Raw genomic sequence first — 25,882 nt, 5'->3', positions numbered from 1 at the left:
AGAACCTAATCTCCCACATCAGAATAGGAATTGGAACTCTGGTTCTGTAACTTACGGTTTAGCACTTTCCTCTTATACATACATTTAAGACCTCTAAAACCTCTAAATTTACTCTTATCTTGTACCTTATCTTTGTTTGGAATATCTTGTGAAAAGATTTTGGATCTATAAAAGGTTGACAGTTTTACTCCTTACCAGTAGTGGAAATACAAACTGAGATAACTTTTCAAACTCCAATTTGAGAACTGAGATTGTGTTTTACTGTCAAAAATACCTCCAGATTTTTCTCTGGGCTTCCTTTGAAACAATCAGAATAACGTCATTAAAGTAGCTGTGCTAAAATGTTAAATAAACATGAAAGCAAATCATATTTTAGGAGAAGCTGTCAGTAAACAAAATCTAAGATGTGTAGAATCCTAGTGAGATAAATTTTGAGTTGACTCTCAAAGAATTGCCTCCTAAAATTTGTAATTCTAAATGAAGTTTATTTTCTTGTATGTGCTATTTGCTTTCATACTTTTTGATGTTCACTTAACCTTCTGCTTTATATTCTTAAATTTAATCATACATGAAGTCCAATATTTTAAAGTAAGGGTAATGAGAGTTTATGGTTATAGCCAAGTGAATTTAATAAAACAAATTTCTTCTTTGTTCTTAAATTGCTTATAGAATAGGTTGGCAAATATGTCGAATGTCCCCACTCTACATTTTCCTATTAAATGCAGACATTGCTAATTTAGAATTTGCTCTTATTGAGTTTCTCAGTCTTACTTTGCCAATAATCATTGTCACTATAATCAGAGTTATCATGACAGATGACATCTATAACTATCTTCTATTATTAACTTTTCTAATCCCAAGAAAATGTATTGATCATAATTAGGGATTTATCCTCTAAATTATCCGGGATCTTAATTCAGTACCAAAACACTTTCATAGTTGAGCTTGACTCTCTTAGCCTCAGGCTCTCTTGGGCCAGTATATCCCCAATCCTAGCCTAAAATGCTTCTCTTAATAAAGGATTTCCTTGGGGCACCTGGGTGGCTCTGTCAGTTGAGTGTCTGAGTCTTGGTTTTGGCTCAGGTCATGCTCTCATGGTTCGTGAGTTTGAGTCCTGCATCTAGCTCTGAGCTGACAGTGCAGAACCTGCTTGGGATTCTCTCTCTCTCCCCGTCTCTCTGCCCCCCGCCCCTTGCTCATTTTCTCTCTTTCTCTCTCTCTCTCTCTTAAAATAAATAAGTAAACTTAAAAATTTTTAAATAAAAAACTTCCTTACCTTCTTTCCTTCACTGTCTATTTTTGGAGTCGCTTACTTTTTTCTTTCAGTGATCTCAGTTGCTAAATTTGTGCCCCTAAATTCAGCCTATTATCTTGTGTCAAGAATCTCAGTAATTATATTCTTTCACATAGAAGATATTTTTGTCACTTAATTAATTTTTATTCTCAGGCTAAGGTTTGCTGACTTGATATCCATGGAACAGATTAACTCCTTCTTATAAACTTTATTTCTGTACAAAAGTTTCAAAAACCAGGAAATGAGTGTCTCAAAATTTTAGATTTTCAGAGTTTGAGGGGTCCTTGGAAAATGAGCCCAATTTACTCAGGCCCTGAGAGGTGGGGGGAGGGGTTAACTGACCTGCCCACAGCCACATATCTAGGTCATGGCAGTGCTGGGAGTAGCACCCAAAATATTAAAGGGTAAAGAAACTGTTTTCATCACACAAAAAAGTCAAATAAGTAGGAAAGAGCTCTTGGCCACGACCCTGGAGACAGAGTTAATGATGTCGTTACTCAATATTCCTGGAGTGATTTCTATTCATCAGGCACTGTGCTAAGACCTACCTGTTTGCATCTCATTTCATTACCAAACAACCCTTTGAGATTGGTATAATGATTATTACACCAGTGTTACAAGGAAGGAAATGGATATTTCAGAGATTTAAAAAATGTGTACATGTTTATACAGATAAAATGGCAGAGCCAGAATTTGAGCCCAACTCTCCTGTGTGTGGTTTACTTCCAATGAAGGGTCTCAAAGTGGAAGGTTGCCCACCAATGCAGAAGGATGTCTTCCTGGACCCAGATCAGGGAAAGCTCAGAGAAGAATAAGACAGGAGGCTGCAAATAAGACTCTGGCAATGGGTGGTTTTCCCTGTCCCCATCACCCAGGGAACAATTAGTGCTCAGAAATGTTTGGTTCTAATGATTGCTGGGCTTTTACTTTGGACCCAGGAGTGAATGACAGGGCAGCCATGTGGAGGAAAAGTGTGGCTATCCCTGCCCATTAAAATAATGAACTCCCTAAGGCCATTTTGAAGACTTGGTAATAAAGGAGCAGGGATTCCAGAAGCAGATATTACTATTTGCATGAGGCCAAACCACAAAAAATTGACTGAACCAGAAACCAGGCATAGAGCAGTGGGAAATGCAGATGAAGTGAAATTTAGAAAAAATGTTAGTAGAGCAAAGCAACCAACAATTCTTCTTCCGTAGGAAGAGATCTCAGGACACTTCTGCTTGAAGTAATTCAGTAAGTTAAGCTCCTTCCTTCCCAACCTCATTCATCCAAAAAATGACAATTATATTTTACAGCCTATTCCACATTTTATCTGTAAAAGGGGCAGAGTAAGTCACACTTCCAGGTAGGATTAAATGAGTTAATATAAATCAAGTCCTTTGAACAGTGCCTGGTACTCAATAAGCCTTTAATAATGTTTGTGATTAGATTATATATTGCATATTATATTATTATAATTGAGCACTAATTATAAGCTAAACATTCTGTGAAAGCTCTATAGATAAGCAGTGAAGAAAATTCATTCATTCAACAAATATTTACCATGCCAATGTCCCAAACACTGTTCTAAATCTATGATAGGATAAATCAAGAAGGAGATTGATAAACAGAGGAGGGCACCTGTTGGGATGAGCACTGGATGTTGTATGGAAACAAATCTGACAATAAATTTCATATTAAAAAATAATTAGATCAATAAACAGAACTCCTGGCCTGCCTTTAAGTGGCTTACATTCTTTCAGGGAAGATTTTATTAAGATAAGAAACACAGGGACACCTGGGTGACTCAGTCAGTTGAGCATCTTACTCTTGATTTCGGCTCAGGTCATGCTCTTAGGGTTGTGGGATCAAGCCCCGTGTCAGACTCTGTGCTGAGCATGGAGCCTGTTTAAGATTCTTTCTCTCTCTCCCTCTGCCCCTCTCCTCTGCTTGAGCTCTCTCTCTCTCTCTAAAATCATAAGATGAGAAACACAAAACTCATGTTATTTTCTCCTTGGGAGGTTCATAGATTAATGTCATGGTGAAGAACAGTCTTGGCTCTTCTTGGTTTTGGCTCCTCAATCAGTTACTGATTGTGGGGAGATTTTAAATTTTAGAAAACACAAAGCTAGTAGTATGTATTTATTTTAACTTAATTGACACATTTGTTTATATATATATATATATATATATATATATATATATATATAAACAATGTATACATATATACACACATATATTTATGTATACATTGTGAAAAGATCACCACAATCACGCTAAATAACTTATCTGTCACCTCTACATAGTCACCCTTTGTGTGTGTGTGTGTTTTGAGATTTAAGATCTATCTTCTTAGAAAACTTCAGATATACAATAGAGTAATGTCAACTATTGTCACCAAGCTGTTCATTAAATCTCCAGAACTTATCCTGAATAACTGAAACTTTGCACCCTTTGACCAATATTTTCTCATTCCCCCCTCAACCACCCCAGCCTGCAACCATTATTCTGCCCTCTACTTTTAGGAGTTTGACTTTTTAGATTCCACAAATGATATGCAGAATTTATCTTTATGTGTCTGGCTTTTTTCACTTAGCAAAAAGTCCTCCAGTTTCACCTATGTTGCTGCAAATGACAAGATTTCCAACTTTCTTATGGCTGAATAATATTCCACTCTCTCTCTCTCATCTATATATTTATCTACCATCATCATCATCATCATCATCATCATCATCGTCACTACCACCACTACCACCATCATAATCATCTACCTCAAGTTTCTTTACCCATTTACCTATTAATGGACATTTAGGTTCTTTCCATATGTTGACTATTGTGAATAATGCTGCAATAAACACGTAAGTGAACTATCTCTTCAAGATACTGGCTTCATTTTCTTTGGGTGTATATCCAGAAGAAGGATTTTTGAATCATACGGTAGTTTTCTTTTTAAAATTTTGAGGAACCTCCATAGTGTTTGTCATTATGACTACATCAATTTACATTCCCACCAACAGTGCACAAGACTTTTCTCTGTATCCTCACCAACACTTATCTTTCATCTTTTTAATAACAGACATCCTGACAGATGTGAGGTGATAACTCATTGTGGTTTGATGTGCATTCCCCTGATGATTAGTGATGTTGACTACCTCTTCATGTAGAACAATTTTTAATATGATGAATGATAAAGAAACACCATCAGATAGTTGCAATTGGCTGCAAACATGCATGGGCGGTCAAATTTCATACAATGATAAAATATCAGTAACTTTAATTTTAGCCTTGAGTCTTCCCCAGGGTACTTCTGCCTTTTTTACACCCATTTATATTTCCTCATTTTGATCTTAGATCAGTGCCGGTTTGTCTTTCTTAATGCAAAATGCAGACGGGCATCCCTCATGCCTTAAAAATGATAATCTGGTCTGGCCTGATGACATCAAAGCTGTTCCATGCTTATCCTTAAATATTGTCCTTGAATATCTAATGAACTCTTTCCAGTTTTTCTTGCTCAGAAAATACTGGTTTCTGCTTGCTCTTGACCACAATGGCTCATCCAATTTCAGTTAGCTTTGATGTTCCATGGAGGCATTGTTCATGGCCCTTCTATCCCATAATGGTGTTGATTGTGTTCATCCAAATTTTGATCATTTTATGCAGTGACCTGTATAAAAACTTATTAGGTAATTAGAAAAAATTTTCTAGTTCTAAGCATGTGTATGTATACTTTTTCTCTTGGTTTTATTACTTAGAAGAATGGATTATTTTTTATTATGGGTTAGATTTGCTGCCTCAAAATGGAGTATGTCAAATATAATAGCCTGTAGTGCTTAGCTGCTTTTCCAGATTCTTACATTAAAGATATACAAAATATAAGAAATTCCTAACTTTATTATTAATCTGAGTTTATATTCTCTAGTCAGAAAGTCTAAAAGGCCATAAGAAACTGAAGTCCAAAGGAACCTTGAGACTCATCTGACTCAACCCTCCCATTTTTCAGTTGAGAAAATGCGGATCTGGAGTGGTGAAGTCACTTTTCCACAGTCCTCAGGGAGTCAGGGATGGCCCAGGAGATCCTGAGGATACAAGAGTCAAGCCCAACTAACTATGAAAGTGTTTTGATACTGAATTAAGATCTGGGATAATTTAGAAGGTAAACCCCTAATTTTTTATCAATACATTTTCTTGGGATTAGAAAAGCTGATAATGTAGGATAGTGATAGATTTAATCTGTGATGACAACTCTGATTATAGTGATAAAAATGTTTAGTCTCCATTAGATGGATTCTCTTCTAATCAGCAAAATATATAGCATACAGATTTTAAATAGTGCCAAGAGATTATCATGGGCAGACTTCCTCCAGGAAGGTTGCTTAGCAGGTGGCTGTGATGTTAAGTTGGTGTTAATGGTTTATATGATCTTCCAAGAAATATCCACTTACATAATAACAAACACAATCTTACTGATCACAGGATTGTTTCTTTCCTTTATTCAGGAAGCAGGTCTATGGTTGTAGGAAGGAATAACACGATTGTGACAAAATTCATCCTCCTGGGATTTTCAGACCATCCTCAAATGAAGATTTTCCTTTTTGTGTTATTTCTGGGGATTTACCTCCTGACCCTAGCCTGGAACCTGAGCCTCATTGCCCTCATCAGGATGGACTCCCACTTGCACACGCCCATGTACTTCTTCCTCAGTAACCTATCCTTCCTAGATATCTGCTATGTGTCCTCCACGACTCCGAAGATGCTCTCTGACATCATCACAGGGCAGAAAACCATTTCTTTTGTTGGCTGTGCCACGCAGTACTTTGTGTTCTGTGGAATGGGGCTGACTGAATGCTTTCTTTTGGCAGCCATGGCATATGACCGCTATGCTGCAATCTGCAACCCATTGCTCTACACAGTCCTCATATCCCACACACTTTGTTTAAAGATGGTGGCTGGAGCCTATGTGGGTGGATTCCTCAGTTCTTTGATTGAAACATACTCTGTCTTTCAGCATGATTTCTGTGGGCCCAACAGGATCGACCACTTCTTCTGTGACCTTCCTCCAGTTCTGGTTCTGTCCTGCTCTGATACCTTTGCCAGCCAGGTGGTGAACTTCATTGTGGGTGTTGTTGTTGGAATGGTTTCTGTCCTTGTGATCCTCATTTCTTATGGTTACATTGTTGTTGCTGTCCTGAAGATCAGCTCAGCTAAAGGTAGGACAAAAACCTTCAGCACCTGTGCCTCTCACCTGACTGCTGTGACTCTCTTCTATGGTTCTGGTCTCTTCATGTACATGCGACCTCGTTCTAGCTACTCCCTAAACCGGGACAAGGTGGTGTCCATATTCTATGCTCTGGTGATCCCTATGGTGAATCCTATCATCTATAGTCTTAGGAATAAGGAGATTAAAAATGCCATGAGGAAAGCTGTGCAAAAGGATCATATGCATTCTCATGGGCCTTTGTTTTTCTCACCCCGAGCTAATGTTTTCAAAGAAGCCATGAGCTGAATTAACTATGCAGATTTTCATGTGGTTTTGGACTAGTTGATTTACACAATGATTTGTGTTGACCAGATTTTTTCCCCTTTCCAATATTCCCCCAACTAGTTTACCTATTGGTTATTGGAAAACAGTTTGGCCATTATTGGTTCCTAGAATGAATAGCATTGCATAAACCAATATTATAAATGCTCAGTTTAGCAGAAAACTTCGCCATGACAAAGACAAAGACATTGTGTCTATAGCAGGAAAGTACTGAACAAAATGCTAGTCCTGCATTCAGGATGGTGATTCTTAAAGTAAGATAGGAATATATAGCATAGTAACCTGAGGAAAGAGATACTATTTCTAAAAACAGTTGCCTTTCTCTCTTATGAGGTTCTAACATGCTTCCTTTATGGCACATGAGCACCACAAGGCAGACACCCTCTCTTCTTTGAGAATCACAGCTATTGTGATCCCCTGTGACTGATGGTGGTATAGTACTGACCCTTTAGGTGTGTTAAGGCAGGAAAGAGATCTCTAATCATGGCTTTAATGACTGAACATTTCTTAGGAACCTACAGAAGAGGAGCATACCTTCATTTGGCATGAAAAGTTCTATGTTTTCACCAATTTTGTGATAAGTTCTAGAAGAGAATTTAGCCAAGGAATTGAAGAGAGTGATTTTTCTCCTCCATGTTGTCTCAGAACTTGTTATGTGTCCTTGAACCAGCAGTAAACAACTGGCATACATTTATTCAGCTGTGGCTGCTCTTGGTTGGCCATAAATAAGTAAAGTACCTACCTGTGTGTACTTGGGCTCTGTGTACCTTAGTTCCTTCTGTGTGTAAAATAGGAATAATAATAGTAAATATATCATAGGTTTATTGTGAAGAATTACATGACTCAGTATATACAAGCACTAGAATAGTACTGGTGGGCAGCAAATACTCAAGGGGTGATTATTATTATTATTATTCTATAATAATATTTATTTATCACCATTTGAGCCAAAGAAATAGATGACATTTCCTTAGTTTGGTAGAAAATGTGATATTTGTGATGGCTTTAATGCACTGGAAAGTGGGTCTGCAGATACCGGAGTGAAAGTGGTTAAGAGTATTTGTTAGGCATTCTTAAATCAGTAGACCTGCAATTATTTATCTCATGTTTGCCACTTTGTAGGTAGGTGGCCTTATGCAAGTTATTTACAAGCTCCATTTTTCTCATCTGTAAAATGAGGATAACAATGGTATCTACCTCATGCAATTGATTCAACAATTAAGTGAAGCATATGCATGAAAAGAGCTTAGCTTAGTGCCTGGTTTTATGGTAATACTTAATAAATGTTAGCTCATATTACTAGTCAATTTTGTATAAATCAAGAGAAATTCAGGTTAATGTGCTAAAAAGAAGCAAATTAGGTACTTTGGGGATAGCTACTCAAATTGAGACATAATAGTCTCAGTAAAAAGGCATGCCTGTGCCTCCCATCTCTGCCACTTACTTTGCATAGAGGAAGCAGTCATTAGAAAAATAGAAAGAATTCAAGTTCATAGAAGTGGCTATACATGGAAATGCTACTATTAAGCCAACTCTATCAGTTACCTGGACACCTCGCCTTTCCTTATAGCCATTTTTCCCTCCTCCTTTCCTTATCTGTACCCCACTTCACTGAGCTCTTACCTTTCCATTTACCTTTGGTAGCTAAGCTTAAATTCTCCTAATGCCAAAAGTCATTGGAACAAAACAAACAAACAAACAAACAAACATATAAAGGAAAATATGCCTCATGCTTTGGATTTACATGGAGCTGTCACTGGTCTAATTATCATAAATAAATTTTTTTGATGAACACAGATTCTGAATGTAAGATCTTTAGAAAAATAACTCTTGTTTAGCTACACACGTTTGCTGCCATTTGAAATTTTCTCCTTGCATTGATAAGACATAATGTACTTTTGCAGTTTCCCCAACTACCAAACAGAAAGTAATGCTCATTAATAATTGTTAAATACAGTGCATAAGATGGGGTTTGGTCATGAGACTTGAATGAAGCAAAAATAACCTGGGGTTTATAGTAAGCCATATGTTAAATGAAACTTCCTAAATCAATGCATTTATTATGGGGCAGATAAATAGACATACATTAAATAATATTTCTGGCAGTGAAAGAATCAGGCATTCCATAGCTCTTCGAAGCAAGACAAGGTAGAGCTGTCCTGGGGAGGCGGGCAGCTAGCTGGCCGGAGGTGAATTCACTTTAGTAAAATTACCAGAATTCAGGGTGTGCTGCTAATCTTCACAACCTCTGAAGACCTCTTCCAGATGGACTGAAGTTACCAAGCTCAGAATAGCTAACTGCATAAGCCAGATGCCATTTTTAGTTTTGGAAGAACTAAATTGCCAAGCTTGTACTTGTGCGAGCAGCACAATTCTGTCCTGCTGAGGAAACCACATGGAAAAACAAGTTATAAGCGAAAGTCTATTTGGAGAGAAAGTGGGCAATGTGTGTCAACACTTGGCATGTCCAACAACAGGGTCCAGACAGGCTGAAGTGCTGGGCCAGGGCACTGACACTTTCTCTCCCCAAGAATTCATCTTCCTCTCTCCTAGGTGACCATTTTCCCTTCCAATCAACATGTCCATGGATTGATTAATAGATCTTCCTTCCTTTGGTGTAAGAAAAATTGTGTCTCTAAATACCTCGGTTATTTATTTATTTATTTATTTGGTCATTTATTTTTAAAAGAATTTTATTATTATTTTTAAATGTTTATTTGTTTATTTTTGAGAGAGAGAGAGCGAGAGAGAGAGAGACCCCCAAGTAGGTTCCATGCTGGCAGTCCAGAGCCTGATTTGGGTCTCCATCCCACAAACCATGAGATCATGACCTGAGCCAAAATCAAGAGTTGGACACTTAACTGACTGAGTCACCCAGGTGCCCCCATTTTATTTACTATGACCTGATTTTGTGGTTTAATTTTTAGAGTTTTCAGAAGCCTGATTATTGTCCACATGTACCACCTATATTCCCGTAATTTTTTGGTAGGTATATATGATTACAGTCCCTCTCTGCCTCCCTCCCTCACATACTCAGGGATTAGTGACTGATGCATTAAATGGGTTCTGGTGAGATTTTTAACTTTTTCCTAAAGATTAATAGTCTTATGTTTCTAGTCATAAACCTAGAGAAACCTAGAGCTTGCCTATTCTGTGATCACCCACACAAATAAGGAAACACTTGCAATTCACTTCCCTGCGTCCAGATAACTGACTTGGATCCTTCTGACCTACCGTTGATCAGGGAGAACCTAAATGTCTTGCATATATGAAGATATACCATGTGTTTCAGCATTCCCCCCATCACCTTGATCTATGACTACCTTCCTTGAATTCTTGATAGGTCTCCTTGTCTGTAACATCTCCTAAATAACAGAAAGAGAAACCAACGGTTTGTATGTGACCTTTGCTGCTTCTATTCCATTCTCACTCTTCCCATGCTTTCCTTTCCCCTTCTAATGCTGGCTAAGACTTCCTATGCGCAATAGTGTTTATGGATCTGGCCAGGGATGAGATTCCCTACCTTCCTACAAGTAAAGAAATAGCCAGCAGGCTCTTGCAATCATGACTTGGAACTTCTATCAAATGGATATAGCGGCGTCTCCCTTCAGTGTTGCCAGACCAGATGGAAGACAGACAAACCACCCATTTTGGTGAAACCACACTCTATAAATAAGCATCTTGGACCCAGGGAGACTCCATGGGAAAACAGCCTTCATTTCGCTTTCAAAACTTTTCTAAAGTAACTCATAATGGACTTAAATGTTGACATAAGTAGAAAAACTGACATGTGTAAAGTATCACATTGATACTGATGGAATATTCTTGTTCTAGTAAAATCTCTTTCTTATGCCAAGGAAGGCTGGGTGCTTTTCATCTTAAGAAATGCTTAAGAAACAAAATTATTGATGCACATGGGCCAGAGGGAGGAAGTCCCTATATGAGACATTCACTGAAACTCACAGTTCATTTTCTAACAAATAACAAAACTAAGGAAGTAGTCTTGCAGGGATCCTCTCACCCTTCGACTTGACCCTCAGTCTAGGATACAATTGGAAATAAGATCTGGGGCTGAGCAGCAGCAGGGAGTTGTCCATGAGACTTATCAAAAAGAGGTGGGTTCTGAGAAATCCTGCACCTCAGGGGACCTACCTGTCCAATTTTTCCTTTACTCATTCCATGTATCCTGTTACAGATACTCTTTACAATTTGCTGTATTATCTACACTGTCAGATCTAAATGCCACTTTTTTCTTGCAGTCCCTTTTTACCAGAGGCAAACCAGAAGGTTTAACACTTTTGCTGTCTGTGGTTTTCAGATCTCTGAAAGTTCTGGAATTGTTTTTCATACACTTGCCATCTCTGGCAGTTTTTCAACAGAAGACCATGCATGAGATTTTCCTGCGTTAGCCAGTTGAGCACCTTTGATGAAGACGCTAGCTTTCTTTATTCATTTGATTTACTTTTATTTTACAATTACAATTAAGTGTAACTCAGTATTACTTTTTTATCCTTTTGGCACTCAGCTCGTGTCCTTTTAAAATTTTTTTTTAACGTTTATTCATTTTTTGATAGAGATAGAGCGTGAGTGGAGGAGGGGCAGAGAGAGAGGGAGACACAGAATCCGAAGTAGGCTCCAGGTTCTGAACTGACAGCACAGAGCCTGATGCGAAGCTAGAACTCACGGAGTGTGAGATCATGACTTGAGCTGAAGTCGACGCTTAACCAACTGAGCCACCCAGGCGCCCCAGCATGTGTCCTTCTTAAAATTTAGTTTTAAATTTTTAATTGAAATATACTTGACCTATAACATTAAGGTATACAATATATTGATTTGATGCATTTACATATTGTGATATGGTTGCCATTGTAGCAGAGTTAGCACCTCTATCATATCACATAATTACCATTTCTTATTTTTGGTTGGCATGATTTTTTAAAAATGTTTATTTATATTTGAGACAGAAAGAGAGACACAGCGCAAGTGGAGGAGGGGCAGAGAGACAGGGAGACACAGAATCTGAAGCAGGCTCCAGGCTCTGAGCTGTCAGCACAGAGCCTGATGCGGGGCTCAAACTCACGCGAGTTTGAATCATGAGATTATGACCTGAGCCAAAGTTGCACGCTCAACCAACTGAGCCATCTAGATGCTTCTGATTGGGATAATTTAAGATCCAGTCTCTTATTAAGTTTGATGAATATAATGCATTATTGTTGCTTACAATCACTATACTTTGCATTAGCTCTGTAAGATTTATTTACTATTAGTTGCAAGTTTGTACCCTTAAAAAACATCTTATTCCCCCCAGCAACCATCTTTTTACTCTCTGTTTATTAGTTTGGCTTTTTTTAGATTCCACCTGTAAAGTGCCATCACATAGTATTTGTCTTTCTGTCTGACTAACGTCACTTAGTATAATGTCCTCAGGGGCCATCCATTTTGTCTCACATGGCAGTTTCCTTCTTACTCATGGCTAAATAATATTCTAGTGTGTGTGTGAGTGTGTGTGTATCACATATATCACATTTTATCTATTCATCCATCGATGGGTATTCAGGTTATTACCGTATCTTGGCTACTGTGAATAATGCCACAATAAACATGAGAGTGCAGGTATCTCTTTGATATCCTGTTTTCATTTCCTTTGGGTGTATACCCAGTAGTGGGATCACTGGATTGTATGGTATTTCTATTTTTAATTTTCTGAGGAACCTCCACACTGTTTTCCACAGTGGCTACACCAATTTATATTCCTACCAAAGGTATAGAAAGGTTCCCTTTTTTCCACATCCTCACCTACACTGGTTATCTCTTGCCTTCTTTTTTAAAAATTTTTTATTAAAAAATTTTTTTAACATTTATTCACTTTTGAGAGTGAGAGAGACAGAGCATGAGTCGGGGGGGATGGGGGGCGGGCAGAGAGAGTGGAAGACACAGAATCCGAAGCAGGCTCCAGGCTCTGAGCTGCCAGCACAGAGGCCGATGAAGGACTCAAATTCACGGACTGTGAGATCATGGCCTGAGCAGAAGTCAGATGCTTAACCGACTAAGCCACCACGCACCCCTCTCTTGCCTTCTTGATTATGGCCATTCTAATAGGTGGGAGATGGTATCTCATTGTGGTATTAATCTGCATTTCCCTGATGATTAGTGATGTTGAGCATCCTTTCATGTAGCTCTTAGCCATTTACATATTTTCAGTATGTGCCCTTAAAAATGAGTTTGACATTTCTCCACCCTCATAGGGTAAACTTTCACTTGTAGGAGTTGTTAGAGGGGTTCATTGTACAGGGAGGGATCTCAATTCAGTCAATCTTTCTGTGACCTTATCTACCTGTTTGGGTTTCAAAGAGGCAGGGGAAGATTGCCCTCCTTCCACACCCTGCGATCTTGGCATCTATCATTTATCTTAAAAGGACCCTCAGTATTCCAGTATGTGAACAATGCCTAGCACATTGTATGCACTTAATATTTGCCTAAAGAATTAACCTTAGTATTTTGTACAAATCTTAATATTTTGGTTCTTTCTTTCCCAGCCCCACTGCATTTTATTGCCTTTGGGAGTCTTATCACATTTTAATTTGGGAGAGGCATTCCTAGACTTCTCAGGGACTTCAAATTTGCCTTACCTCAAAAGGATGGGAGGGGATTTCTACTTAGCTCCTTAAAGTGGCGCCCTCCTATGGTCACAGCTCAGGCTTTGGCTTCTGGCCACTCTTACCCAGTTTTAACTGTGCATTTGCGTTCAGTGCAGACTTTATTCTTAAGGTTAAGCCACATTAATTATTCGCAGCCCACACCTCTGAACTCAAGCTATTGTAGAAGGTGTACCGGGGAGTGGCCGGCCTCCTCACCTGCCACAGTCCCGGGCTCCAGCGCAGCCAACGAAGTAGGGCGCCACGAGGCCAGTCGCGTGCCAGTGCTGATGAGCTCTCCCGCGAGCCGGGCGGGCATGATGGACCTCGACTTCTTGGCCTCCGCCATCACTCCGGAGCCCGCCAAGTCCAGGCCGCTCCGCTGCACCACCATGACGTCGCTTCTCCCAGTTCACAAGTCCACCCTGTCCTTCCGAGTCAGCTTCTGCAGGCTCTCGAGGGTGACCGTGGCCCCAGAGGACCTGAACACTGCACGAGGCGTGCCGACGCTCCGGCTGTCGCGGGTCCCAGGGCACCCTCAGCGCTCACTGCGCGTGATGAACCCCACGCAGTCCACAGGGCGTCGAACGGCATGAAGCGCATGCGCGTCAGGTCTGACATGCGCACTGGCTTCCCGGACATGGGGCAGGATCGAGGCGCGCGTGTAGGCTTCTCCGGGTCGGTGGCCTTAGCCTCTGGAATTTGCCACGGAATCCAGGCAGCGCTTTGTCCTTGTCTGCGAGGCCGGCACTGGGCTCTTGTCAGGCATCCTCTGGGCCATTCCCCGGGGCAGCCTTGGGCGTGAAGGGTTCCTTCTAGAGGAAGGCCGCACCTGATTCTGGTCTGTGGCTGCGCAGCTCCTCCTGGTCCTCACGTCGAGCCCCCAGCTGCTTCTCGAACGCCTTCCTCGGCCGGGGGGGATCTCCTCCTCTGGAGTGAAGGGTCACCCGGGATTGCCTCACGCTCGTACACGAAGCCGTCAGGGGTGACCATGGGCCATGGCTGGGCTGCGGAGAGTTGCGGCTGCAGCTGCAGACCTGGAAGGCATCCCGGCTCCTTTCGTACGTTCTGGTCCTATCGCCTGAGGCCGCTGTGCCCTTCTCCTGGCGGGTGTAGACAGCTCAGCCAGTGTAGACCGCCCAGCCGTGCGGTGCGGTTCGTGCCTGGAAGTGTCATCCTCACAGACTGCGCCCTGTTCCTTTGCTGCTTCTTCAGTTGTGCCGGTATTTTGGTTAAGTCCAAGTTACTATTCAGCACTGTAAGTATTTAACAAAAAATAAGAGTTCTTGGTAGAGTGCTTTTGAGGGAAATATGGTTATCACGACTGTTTAATTTTTAGGCTCTCTTACGTTGTAACAACATATATTTACTTTTTTGTTTTAAAGGGAATCGGTCTTTTGTGGTGAAATTAGTAAAAATTGTGGTTCAGTAGGTCTTGTTTTACAGATCAGTTAAAATGTAGTGACATTGTTTATTTTAGATTCTACGTATGGGATTCTACATATGAATTTCTCATTTTTTCAGTCAACTCTGATACGTTGAAATTTAGTTTTTTAAGAATTTATTTATTTTGAGAGCTAGCATCAGTGGGGGAGGGCAGGGAGAGAGGGAGAGAGAGAATCCCAAGCAGAGTTAACCAACTGAGCCACCTGAGTGCCCCTTGAAATTTAATTTTTAAAATTATGCCCTAATTATAGTTTTGGAATGAAAGAAAAATGTGATTTTTATCAGATCTTTACACACATATATATGTATATATATTTGTTACTCAGATATAAGTCCTTAGTATTAAAAAGTGTGGTTGTAACAGTAGGCTTTAGACATTAATAAAATAATAGTATAAGCTAATTACATTTTTACAAGTAGAGGTGCTAAAGACAAATTAGGATGAAAAGGAATATGGTTAAAATATATAAAAATACAAAGACAAAATTTCATTTCAAAGATAATAAAGGGAAATTAAAACAATTTTTTTTTACCTAATGAAATATCAGTTAAAAAAAATTAAAATAATTTTTTATTTACATTAACTGAATGCTGGCGAAATACAGTAAACAATGGCATATAGTCACTTATTTCTACTGAAGATATAAAATGGCTTAAGCAATTTGAAAATACAGTTGTGATATGTGGCTAAACATAATGAGCTGAATCCATGCGTTTGCCTTTACTCCTTCCTAGAGCCTGCGTAAATGACAATAGGAGGGTTTTTTTTCCCCCATAAAATCACTAAGATATGGATACCAGGAGAAATGACCACGGAAGTTGGAAGCTGGAAAGCAGATCTATGAGGAGTAACCAACTTAGATTCAAGAAATCAGGAAGCTATGGGTCCTGGGTAGGTGGGGTGGAAAAGCCAAGAAGCAGCAAGTTGATTCCCATTGCACAACCCTCAAAAGGATCAGGAATTGTAGGCACCAAGTACCTGCACAGTGGGTGGGACTTAAAACTGGAGATTTTGTTGAAAATCTTTTAAGAGTGTCTAGACTCCTAGACCAACCCATCCTGTTCTCTAGCCGATAGGAAACTGCACCTTCCCCCATCATTCCTCCCTCCCTCTAGTAGAATATTGGAGATTACTTCTCTGGGATATTGAACCAAGAAGTGTGGGCTCACTTATATCTATGGGGGAATGATAAAAATAGAGGGATGAATATAATATGTACATAGCGAAAAGGGAGATTCTTTCTCCACTGCACACCTACTCCATTCACTTGTTCAACTCTCAGAATACTCCTAGCTAGGTTGATATCTCCTGGGCAGGAAACTGGAGAATTCCTGTGTAGAGAAAAACCTGCCCATGATTACAGCAGAGTTTATCAGAGCAATTGAGAAGTGCTCCCCAGAATGCCTTGCAGGAAGCCCAACAAAGGACAGTCTCTGGCCATAAACACCAGACCTCAACTCTTGCTTTTTTAGTGCCTTTCTCTGCAATGTGGAAGGACAGAAAAAAACACCTCAGATGGTAAAAAGGCAATGAATGGAGTGTAAGACTGTGTAAAAAATAAAACTCCAAAATGAGTCCACTCAGATTAAAGTAGTTTCATGTGTTTTAAAGATACTGCATCCTTATACTGCCATATAAGGAGTGAGAATGGGATGGAACCAAAAAATTTTCCATTACAAGTCTGTTAAAACTACTTGACTTTAAAAACTGTATATACTTAGTATTTTTTTTTTACATTGAGAATTAAAATTACAAAAATTCGTGATTTATTTATTTACCAACTTATTGCTGTCTAGCATTCATAATCATTCATTCTCTTGGGAGTATCTTTAATGTACAAGAGGAATATATGTAATAACATACATTATATACACATATAATAGTATATTAATATATTTTTATTGGTATATTAATTATGTATAATTAATTATATTAATTATATATTTATATGTAGGTTTAAGCCAATCAGAAAATAATCAATAGCCATTGCAAATAGCTTGGGGTAGAAGTGAGAGATAAAACCTGATCAAAGCTATCTCTGATGCTTTGAAAGATGCAAAGAGATGCTTGTTGGGGCTTTTGGGAGAGAAAACATTTTTATCTTTTGTGGAAGCTGCTAGAAGACACACTGTCTTCTTTTGGATGATATGAAGCGAGACTGGCAGATCTAGAGCTTACACAACTTTTCTATAAAACGGAAATTATCCATAGGATGGAACAATTACAACATTAGGCATATTAAACAGAAGAGAAGAAACTGGCCATTTGTAATATTGTTAGAGCCACTGGGTCATCTAATTTTCTCTGACTACTTCAGTTTTATGAGTTAACAGATTCACTTTATTGTTATGCCCAGTTTCAGTTCTTTTTTTCTGTTGCTAAAAATGAAAGATTCCTGGGGTGCCTGGGTGCTTCAGTCGGTTAAATGTCCAACTCTTGATTTCAGCTGAGGTCATGATCTGGGGACTTGTGAGTTTGAGCTCTACATCAGGCTTCATGCTGTTGAGTGGAGCCTGTTTGGGATTCTCTCTCTCCCTCTGCCTCTGCCCCTTCCTTGCTCTCTCTCTCTCTGTCTCTCAAAAGAAATACACTTGAAAAAAATGAAAGATCTTGATTCTGAAATAATTTTATGATGTATATCAAAATCACAAAAATGTGACTTCTTTTCAGTATGAATGGCCTTCATTTATAGGTAATTACTCTTCTTGCACAAGAAATTACTATAAAACCTTGAGACTTCAAACATAAGTAGATATTTATTAGAAAGTTTCCTTGGATCAGGAATTCAGGGGTGATTTGGCTGTGTGTTCTGGCTCAGGGTCTCTCATACGGTTGTACTCCAGTAAGTAGCGGGTCAGGGCTGTGGTCGTCTGAAGGTAGATTGAGGCTGGAGGACCCACTTCCCAAATAGGCTGGCAGGTTTGTGCTGGCTGATGGCAGGAGGCTAATATATTCTTGGTTACATGAATTAGCCCTATTAAATATAGGAGTGGTCCTCACAAATCCATGAATAACAGAAGGCTAGGGTCACTGGGGACCATCTTGGAGGCTTCCTATTACAGTCAGATGTTAGAAATGCTTCAGAGTCAATATATTAAAAAATATTCATTGAAAGTTTAGAAACAGCTTATCCCTGGGACCTTCATGTGAAGTGAATTGTGAAAGAGATGGGAGAAAGAAATGGAAGAAAGAAGGTGCACACTTAAAATCAAGGTGGGGATTTTTCTTTCTTCTTGAGGTAGTCCTGCATTCATATAATATTCCCTCTTAGAATAGCTTTTCCTGCACCCCAAAGATTTTAGACCATTGTGTTTTCATTTTCATTTGTCCCCTGTCTCTTTTGATTTCCTCTTTGATTTCTGGCTGGACCATTCATTATATTGTACACTGGAAACTAATATAACACAGTATGTTAATTATACTTAAAATATAGAATCGAGGGGGACGCCTGGGTGGCTCAGTCGGTTAAGTGTCCGACTCCAGCTCAGGTCATGATCTTGCGGTTCACGAGTTCAAGCCCCGTTTCAGGCTCTGTACTAACAGCTCAGAGCCTGGAGCCTGATTCAGATTCTGTCTCCCTCTCTCTCTGCCCTTCCCCTGCCTGTGTTCTGTCTCTGTCTCTCTCTCACTCAAAAATAAAAAATAAAAAAAAATAGAATCAAGGTTGGGGAGATTTGCACAGGCTATAAAGAAGTCAAAGTCATCAATTTCTGGGTAAAGGCAAGCCTGAAGCATGCTCCATGGTAGCTTCGCAGAGACAGTGCAAGACCTCAGAAATAATGGCTATTGTGGTGTGCCTAAGTCCAAGACATCTGAGCCCCTCAGGGATTCCAGGACAATAAGTTGACCAAGGGGCAGAAAAGCCACCAGACTGGGGTACCATGGAGACTCAGAGTCCAACCAAGAGAATTTAAAGAGAATTTTTTAAAGACATTTTTTCCACACAATTTATGGACTCATTTCATACATATATTACATTAGTATTTATACAGTACTTTACATTTTGCATAGTTACATCACATAGGTTTGACTTGTTTTTCTGTTAACCATATGAAAATGGCAGGTGAGAAATTATATTGCCGATATTACAGATAGAACGCTTGGGCACATAGAGGTCTGCCACATTCGTCCCAGTGTAGCAACAATTTATTAGAATCTCACAAAGTGTGATTTGTGGAACATTTTTGTTCTTACCAGAAACATGGCCTCCATTGCTTGGCCATGATGCCCACATTCTATACTTTTTGGTGTTCTGTCTTTAAAAGGGTTAAGATATTACAGTTCTTATCAGGGGGAATATATAACTACTAAACTATCAGTGAGAGTTAAATAATTAACTCATTGCCCACCCACCCGTTTCTCCCTGCAGGTAAGAATAGCTGAAGTAGATCAAATTAAGGATGGGATCTTGTCTCGAACATCTCTGCATCCCTAGTAACTGGCAGGGTAGATGAGTTTCATTTCTAAAAACCCAGAAACAGGGTTAGCTGGATGGTTCAGTTGGTTAAGCGTCCAACTTCGGCTCAGGTCATGGTCTCACAGTTTGTGAGTGTCGGGTTCTGTGCTGACGGCTTAGAGCCTGGAGCCTGCTTTGGATTCTGTGTCTCCCTTTCACTCTCTGCCCCTCCCCCACTCACATTCTGTCTCTCTCTCTCTCTCTCTCTCTCTGTGTGTCTCAAATAAACATTGAAAAAAAAAGTTTTTTTTTAAACCTAGAAACAAACAAGAAAAATGTTTATGGGAATGATCTTAAGTAGATATTTTTAGTGAAGGATTAGTAATGCAGCAGAACACGTTGGAAAGAACTCCAAATCAGAACACACAAATCACACCTACTGTTAATAGAAGTTATGTTTGTACTACACCCCCTGGTAAGTGCTTTGTATGCATTATCTAACTTGATTCTCTCAATGTAGACGTACTCTATGAAGTAGCTACTACTATCAGCCCCATTTTATGATAATCCTGGGGCTTGGAGAGGTTAATTTGTTCAAGATCACACAGTCATCAAGTCATCAAATTGGTTGATACCCATGTCCCAGGTTGTAACCATGATAAGTCGTGACTCTGTCATGAATTAGTTTTGTTGTTTTCCTTATTTTCTCAGTTTCCTCTTTATGCGTAGGGAATAATGGCATGTCTGCCTCACAGGACTGCTGTGAGAGTCTGGTCATTTGAGAAAATGTATGTTTGTAAATATCTAAAATGAAAGTGCTTTGTACAGAGGGAAATGTTCATGTATCTAATTTATTTTAATTAAGATATTTTACCAGTTAGCTTGGTCATCTTGAGCAAATCTTTTAGCTCCTTGGCCTCAGGTTCCTCACCTGGTAATTGAGGTATTGTAGTAGATGGTCCCTAGGTTCTTTCCAACTCAAATGACTCCAAGTTCGTTAAAAGAAAAGCTACAATCATGAGAACATGATTGGACTATGGGGATGCGGGGAATGGATCCAGAAGGGACATGGCAAAGAGAAGCATGAAATTAGCAGGGACAAAAACTCCATGACAATCATGACTCCAGAGAGCAGGTTATCTGGGGGTTTTCTCCGTCTAATTGCCTTCTCCTGTTACCTTTGCTCTTAATAACACATTTTATAGGATCTCCAGTTGTGGGCATCTCTCTTGCTCTGAGTGGACAGCCAATTTCATAGCCTAAGGCTCCCATCTTGGAGAGTGATAGGGCCCAGCTGGAAAATTCCTTTGGAAAAGAAATAAGCAGTTTTAACCTTTGGCAAGAGCTCTGTCTTCTTGGGAAATCTGGGTCAAGGTGAGAGGGCAAGATTTAGTGAGAACAGTGGATTTTGTGCTATCTTAATAGCCATGTGATTCTTCCAGTAGGACCTGCGTGGAGCAAGGTTTATGGTCCTCAGTCTCTCCCATTCTTCACCTCTTCCCTCTCCCTCCCTCACTCCCACACTCTCCACGGTGGGCTCTTCCTTGGGTTCTCTTTCACCTATAGAATGTCTCTGACCTTCCTTGAAAAGATTAATCTCTACTCTAAAATATCAGGGATTATTCTGGGGTGAGGGATGAATGTTGAGTTCCAGTTCTGCAATTTCTTAACGATATGGTCTTAAGCTCTGTTACCTTCTTTTTTTTCACCTGTAAAGTGGGGGATAATGGGATTACTTAGAGCCTAATAAGACAATGTTTATGAAGCCTAGCAAATTTTAGAAGTCAATAATTTCACACTGAGCTAAAATTAACAGTTTATTGACTCTCAGGCAAATACTGGTATGACAGAGTATTCAAGTAGTATTCCATTGGCCTTTTGAAATACTTCATATACCTCTCCATGGTCATCTTTGGAGACCCTGGGGGTCTGGAGGCACTAGTGTTAGGGTAACACAGATATCAGAGATGCTTCACTCCCAAGCATAGGTAGTTGTTTTTGTTCATTTGTTTGAGAGAGAGCATGTGTGTGTGTGAGAGCTTGGGAGGGACAGAGAGAGAGGGGGAGAGAGAATCCCAAGCAGGCTCCACATTCATCATGGATCCCAATGTGGGGCTCTATCTCACAAACCATGAGATCATTACCTGAACCGATATCAAGAGTTGGATGCTTAACCCACTGAGCCGCCCATGTACCATGGTTATTGTTGGTCTTACTGTCTCTTTTAATTTTTTTTAATTAAAATTTTTCTCAATGTTTATTTATTTTTGAGAGAAAGACAGAGCATGAGTGGGGGAGGGGCAGAGAGAGAGGGAGACAGAATCTGAAGCAGGCTCCAGGCTCCGAGCTGTCAGCAGAGAGCCCAGTGAGGCACCTGAACCCCAAAACTGTGAGATCATGACCTGAGCTGAAGTCGGGCGCTTAATTAGGTGACTGAGCCACCCAGGCGCCCCGACCTTTTTTTTTTAACTTATATTTTTCTTCTTCATTCAGCAACATCTTGGTTTTTACCTGACTTTGTACCCTGAACAGCCTTACAGAGTGGCCATGTCCTTAGTAGATCATATTGGAAAATGTGTTGATTAGCTATAACCCTATCTCCAACCAATATTTATGTCAGTCACCTTTTCTTCAAAGTGTCTGGGATATTCTGAACACATGCAAAAAACTAATTAAAGAGAGTGAATATATTCAGAATTTTTCCCTCTTCCTCTATCTTACCAAATTTTAGCAAGATAAGTTTTCAGGATCAATTTTAACATGAATTAGTAAACAATCCACAGTTCTTCACCTTTATTTGGAGAATGATGAGTTAAATAAAATACTTTTAGCTCTGCCTGCCTCTTGTTACCAGAATGTAATAAGAAAATAAAATTATTGCAAGTGATTAATTAGAAGCTTGACTTAATTTTCACAGAATTGATAAATTGTGTTGGTGTATTGGGGTATGTTTTACACAGGAGTTCATACTTGCAAAATATATTCATTGACTCTGACTCATCTTGGATAAAATAATGGAGAACGTATATTGGCAACACTTTAAGAGTAAACAGAAAGATTTCCAAGTTCCTAAAAACATATTTGAAATGTAATAAGACAATTTTAGATTTACATCCAGAAGTGGGGGAAAGAACCATTTGTTCAACATATATTTATTCAGTTATGCAAACATTAGTATACAAGATGCTTATCACTAAATAGTGGAACATCTCCATTGGACTATGCACTGTGCATAGTGTTGTCAGCTCAAGAGTAGTTGGTGGTGGTAGAACACAAAAAGTGGCATCAGGAGCTTACAGCTGACTGGCAGATAACAGAACAATATGAGATAGAAATAACTATAGTCATTGATTAACAGTATTCTTGAGTCTAGGCACAGAGGCCATCTAATTTAGAAAATAATTATGTGAAGAGCTCCTTGACCTTTCAGTATTCATTCTGCCTTATTTTTCTTTCACAGAGAGGAGTGATAATGGGGATGATACTTGCTAACATTTATTGAGCCTCTACTGTTTGAAGCCCTTTATGTCATTCAGTCCTTGCAGCAATCCTATGAGGTAGTATCATTAGCCCCCTTTATAGATGAGGCAACTGAGGAGGAGGGGCCAAGATGGTAGAATAGCATGGAAGTTTTTTTTGCGTCTCTTGCCCCTGAATTGTGGCCAGAGCAACACGAAAGTATCTTGCACACCTAGAAAACTGATTTGAGGATTAGCACAACAATCTGCACAACCTGAACCACAGAACTCGGCAGGTATGCAGCGCGAAGAGGTGAACTGGGGAAGAGAGAAGCCGCAGAGGGCAGGGAGTGGTTTTTGCTTGCAGAGAGATGATGGGGTGGGGGGGGGGGCGTGAGTATGGGAAAAGCACTCCCCGCCCCCCCCCCCGCAAAGCAGCTGGAGGGAAAAAAGGAAAAGTGGAAACAGCCTCAAGGGTCTGAACAAAAAAAGAAGGGAGAAAGGAGAAAGGAGAGTGTTTAAATTCCATTAAGACTCTGTAAACAGGGAGAGTGCAGTCTGAGACTCTGTACGATTAAGGATGTATGTATCTTAATAAGTTGTTTCTTATAGGGGTTGTTGAAAATTTATCAAATACAAGGATGTTTAAAAGAGGAATCAAAATCATACCAGTCATTACTTTTGGTATTTGTAATTGGCTCACATGTTGTGTGTGTGTGTGTGTGTGTGTGTGTGTGTGTGTGTGTGAGAGAGAGAGAGAGAGAGAGAGAGACAGAGACAGAGACAGAGAGAGGGAGACAGAGAGACAGAGATATTATATAAAGCAAAAACGTTTTTCCTCCAGAGAGATAAAATCATTTTGTACCCTTATCAGAGTAAATGTGAATGCCCCATCCCTTGATTTATACCTTTTATGTTAAAGGGATTACTACATTTGTCTTTTTTATGTTTGTGACCATTTTTCCTTCATCAATTGTATTTCTTTTTTTTTTAATTTTTTTTTAACGTTTATTTATTTTTGAGACAGAGAGAGACAGAGCATGAACGGGGGAGGGTCAGAGAGAGAGGGAGACACAGAATCTGAAACAGGCTCCAGGCTCTGAGCTGTCAGCACAGAGCCCGACGCGGGGCTTGAACTCACGGACCGCGAGATCATGACCTGAGCCGAAGTCGGCCACTTAACTGACTGAGCCACTCAGGCGCCCCTCAACAGTTACTTTGTACAGCATTGTATGCTGGGCCTCCCCATGAATTTTCCTGTAACTCTCCTAGTAATCTTATAGTCCAGGGGCTCTTGATGTTCTCATTTTATTGGGAGCAAATCAGTCTTAGTGTGTAAGCTATGGGGGCGAGTTCATAAAATGAGAAGGTATCAGATAAAACTCCAAAGTCTGAACCTTTAACCACAGTACCATGCTGTTTTCAAGTAGTAAAATACCCTAAGATTGAAAAAATTGTTGGGGTCAGTAATGAGCTATGCTGGCTTCCCTTTGGTGTACTTAGTATGAAGACTTCCCAAGAGACTTCTTCCATAACTTTATTGGGCACTTAAGCTATGCCTTGAGAAAATATTATCAAAGTCAAGTTATGATATAGTTTTCTGGGCCAGTTAGAAGATGATATATCAAAAAATTTACATAAAAGTTTGTAAAATTGTTATAAACATCAAAAATAACTTTTCTTAAGGGTAAAAGAAGAAATTTAAAAAATTTATCTAGATGGCTATCTGGGACTGAAGGGCTATTTCAGTTTTAATCTGCAGTGATGACCCTTATGCTCTTATAAAGCTGCACTTATATAATGAATTTTCAAAGGCTTAAAAAAAACTTTCAATGACTGATCTCTGTAGTAACCACAGAATTTCTGTTAAGTTTTCAGTCAAATTTGAAAATATCTCTTTAATTTGAATGAGATTTCAGCAGTGCATTCTCTTCTCTGTTTTCTGATTCTAGAAGCACCAAGCCAATGACTGGGGGAGGAAATATTACAGAGATCACTTATTTCATCCTTTTGGGATTCTCTGATTTCCCCAGAATCCTAGTAGTGCTCTTTGTTGTATTCCTGCTCATCTACATTATGACTCTGACTTGGAACTTGTGCCTCATCATCTTAATAAGGATGGACTCTCACCTCCACACACCCATGTACTTCTTCCTCAGTAATCTGTCCTTCATGGATATCTGCTATGTGACCTCCACAGCCCCCAAGATGCTCTCCAGCTTTTTCCAAGAGCAGCAAACTATCACGTTTGTGGGTTGCGCCATTCAATACTTTGTTTTTTCAATCATGGGACTGAGTGAGTCTTGTCTCATGACAGCCATGGCTTATGATCGATATGCCGCCATTTGTAATCCTCTTCTCTATTCATCAGTCATGTCACCCACCCTCTGTATTCGGATGGTGCTGGGGTCCTATCTGGCTGGACTCTCTGGTTCTGTATCCCAATTGTGTGCCATACTTCAGCTTCACTTCTGTGGGCCTAATGTCATCAACCACTTCTTCTGTGACATGCCCCAGTTGTTAGTCCTGTCCTGCACTGACACTTTCTTTGTACAGCTATTGCTTGCTATAGTAACAATGATCTTTGGGGTAGTTAATGCTCTCATTATCATGGTATCCTACTGTTATATTGTCATCTCCGTCATGAAGATCACTTCAGCTAAAGGCAGGTCCAAGGCTTTCAACACCTGTGCTTCTCATCTAACAGCAGTTTCCCTCTTTTATATCTCGAGTGTCTTTGTCTATTTGAATTCCAGCTCTGGCGGTTCCTCCAGGTTTGACAGATTTGCATCAGTATTCTACACTGTGGTTATCCCCATGTTGAATCCTTTGATTTACAGTCTGAGGAACAAGGAAATCAAAGATGCCTTGAGGAGTTTACAGAAGAAGAGATGGTACTGCTGAGGTTCTGTCCAGATTTGTCCTATCAGAAAGCTTAACTCCTAAGAATATGCAAATAAATGGACTATAATATCGCCTTTGTATGAAGAAAGCTTAGTTGGACACAGATTAATATGCCAAATGGACTGACGGTGACTTGATTCCACACAAACACAATGTCTTTAAGTCCTGAGGAGGTTCATACTTTCATACATGGGGAATGTCATCATCATTTATAAATAATCTGCAAG

The 25,882-nt window shown here is 39.7% G+C and overlaps 2 protein-coding genes and 1 pseudogene across 2 annotated transcripts; 2 read left to right on the top strand and 1 right to left on the bottom strand.

Moving 5' to 3' along the window:
* The window catches only part of LOC122201353, a 35,085-nt pseudogene extending 20,642 nt beyond the window's left edge, over positions 1-14,443 (bottom strand).
* LOC122200226 (olfactory receptor 5A2) lies at positions 5,784-6,779 on the top strand. Its single transcript, XM_042905703.1, has one exon. The coding sequence runs from the start codon at positions 5,784-5,786 to the stop codon at positions 6,777-6,779; it is 996 nt and encodes a 331-aa protein (XP_042761637.1).
* A 233-nt stretch (positions 14,444-14,676) lies between the features above and the next one.
* On the top strand, positions 14,677-25,655 carry LOC122200193 (olfactory receptor 5AN1-like). The gene is made up of 3 exons (XM_042905671.1): positions 14,677-14,708; positions 18,018-18,110; positions 24,704-25,655. The coding sequence occupies exon 3, from the start codon at positions 24,717-24,719 to the stop codon at positions 25,653-25,655; it is 939 nt and encodes a 312-aa protein (XP_042761605.1). The 5' UTR covers positions 14,677-14,708; positions 18,018-18,110; positions 24,704-24,716.
* Positions 25,656-25,882: the final 227 nt, after the last annotated feature.

The sequence above is a fragment of the Panthera leo genome, chromosome D1 (assembly GCF_018350215.1).
Source record: "Panthera leo isolate Ple1 chromosome D1, P.leo_Ple1_pat1.1, whole genome shotgun sequence".
Taxonomy (NCBI): domain Eukaryota; kingdom Metazoa; phylum Chordata; class Mammalia; order Carnivora; family Felidae; genus Panthera; species Panthera leo.
The sequence above is the reverse complement of the archived record's forward strand: the minus strand, read 5'-3'. Positions and strand labels throughout refer to the sequence as shown.

What these genes read in the sequence shown, in the direction of transcription:
- LOC122200226 (XM_042905703.1), top strand. Translation starts at nt 5,784, where the DNA reads ATGGTTGTAGGAAGGAATAACACGATTGTGACAAAATTCATCCTCCTG.
- LOC122200193 (XM_042905671.1), top strand. Translation starts at nt 24,717, where the DNA reads ATGACTGGGGGAGGAAATATTACAGAGATCACTTATTTCATCCTTTTG.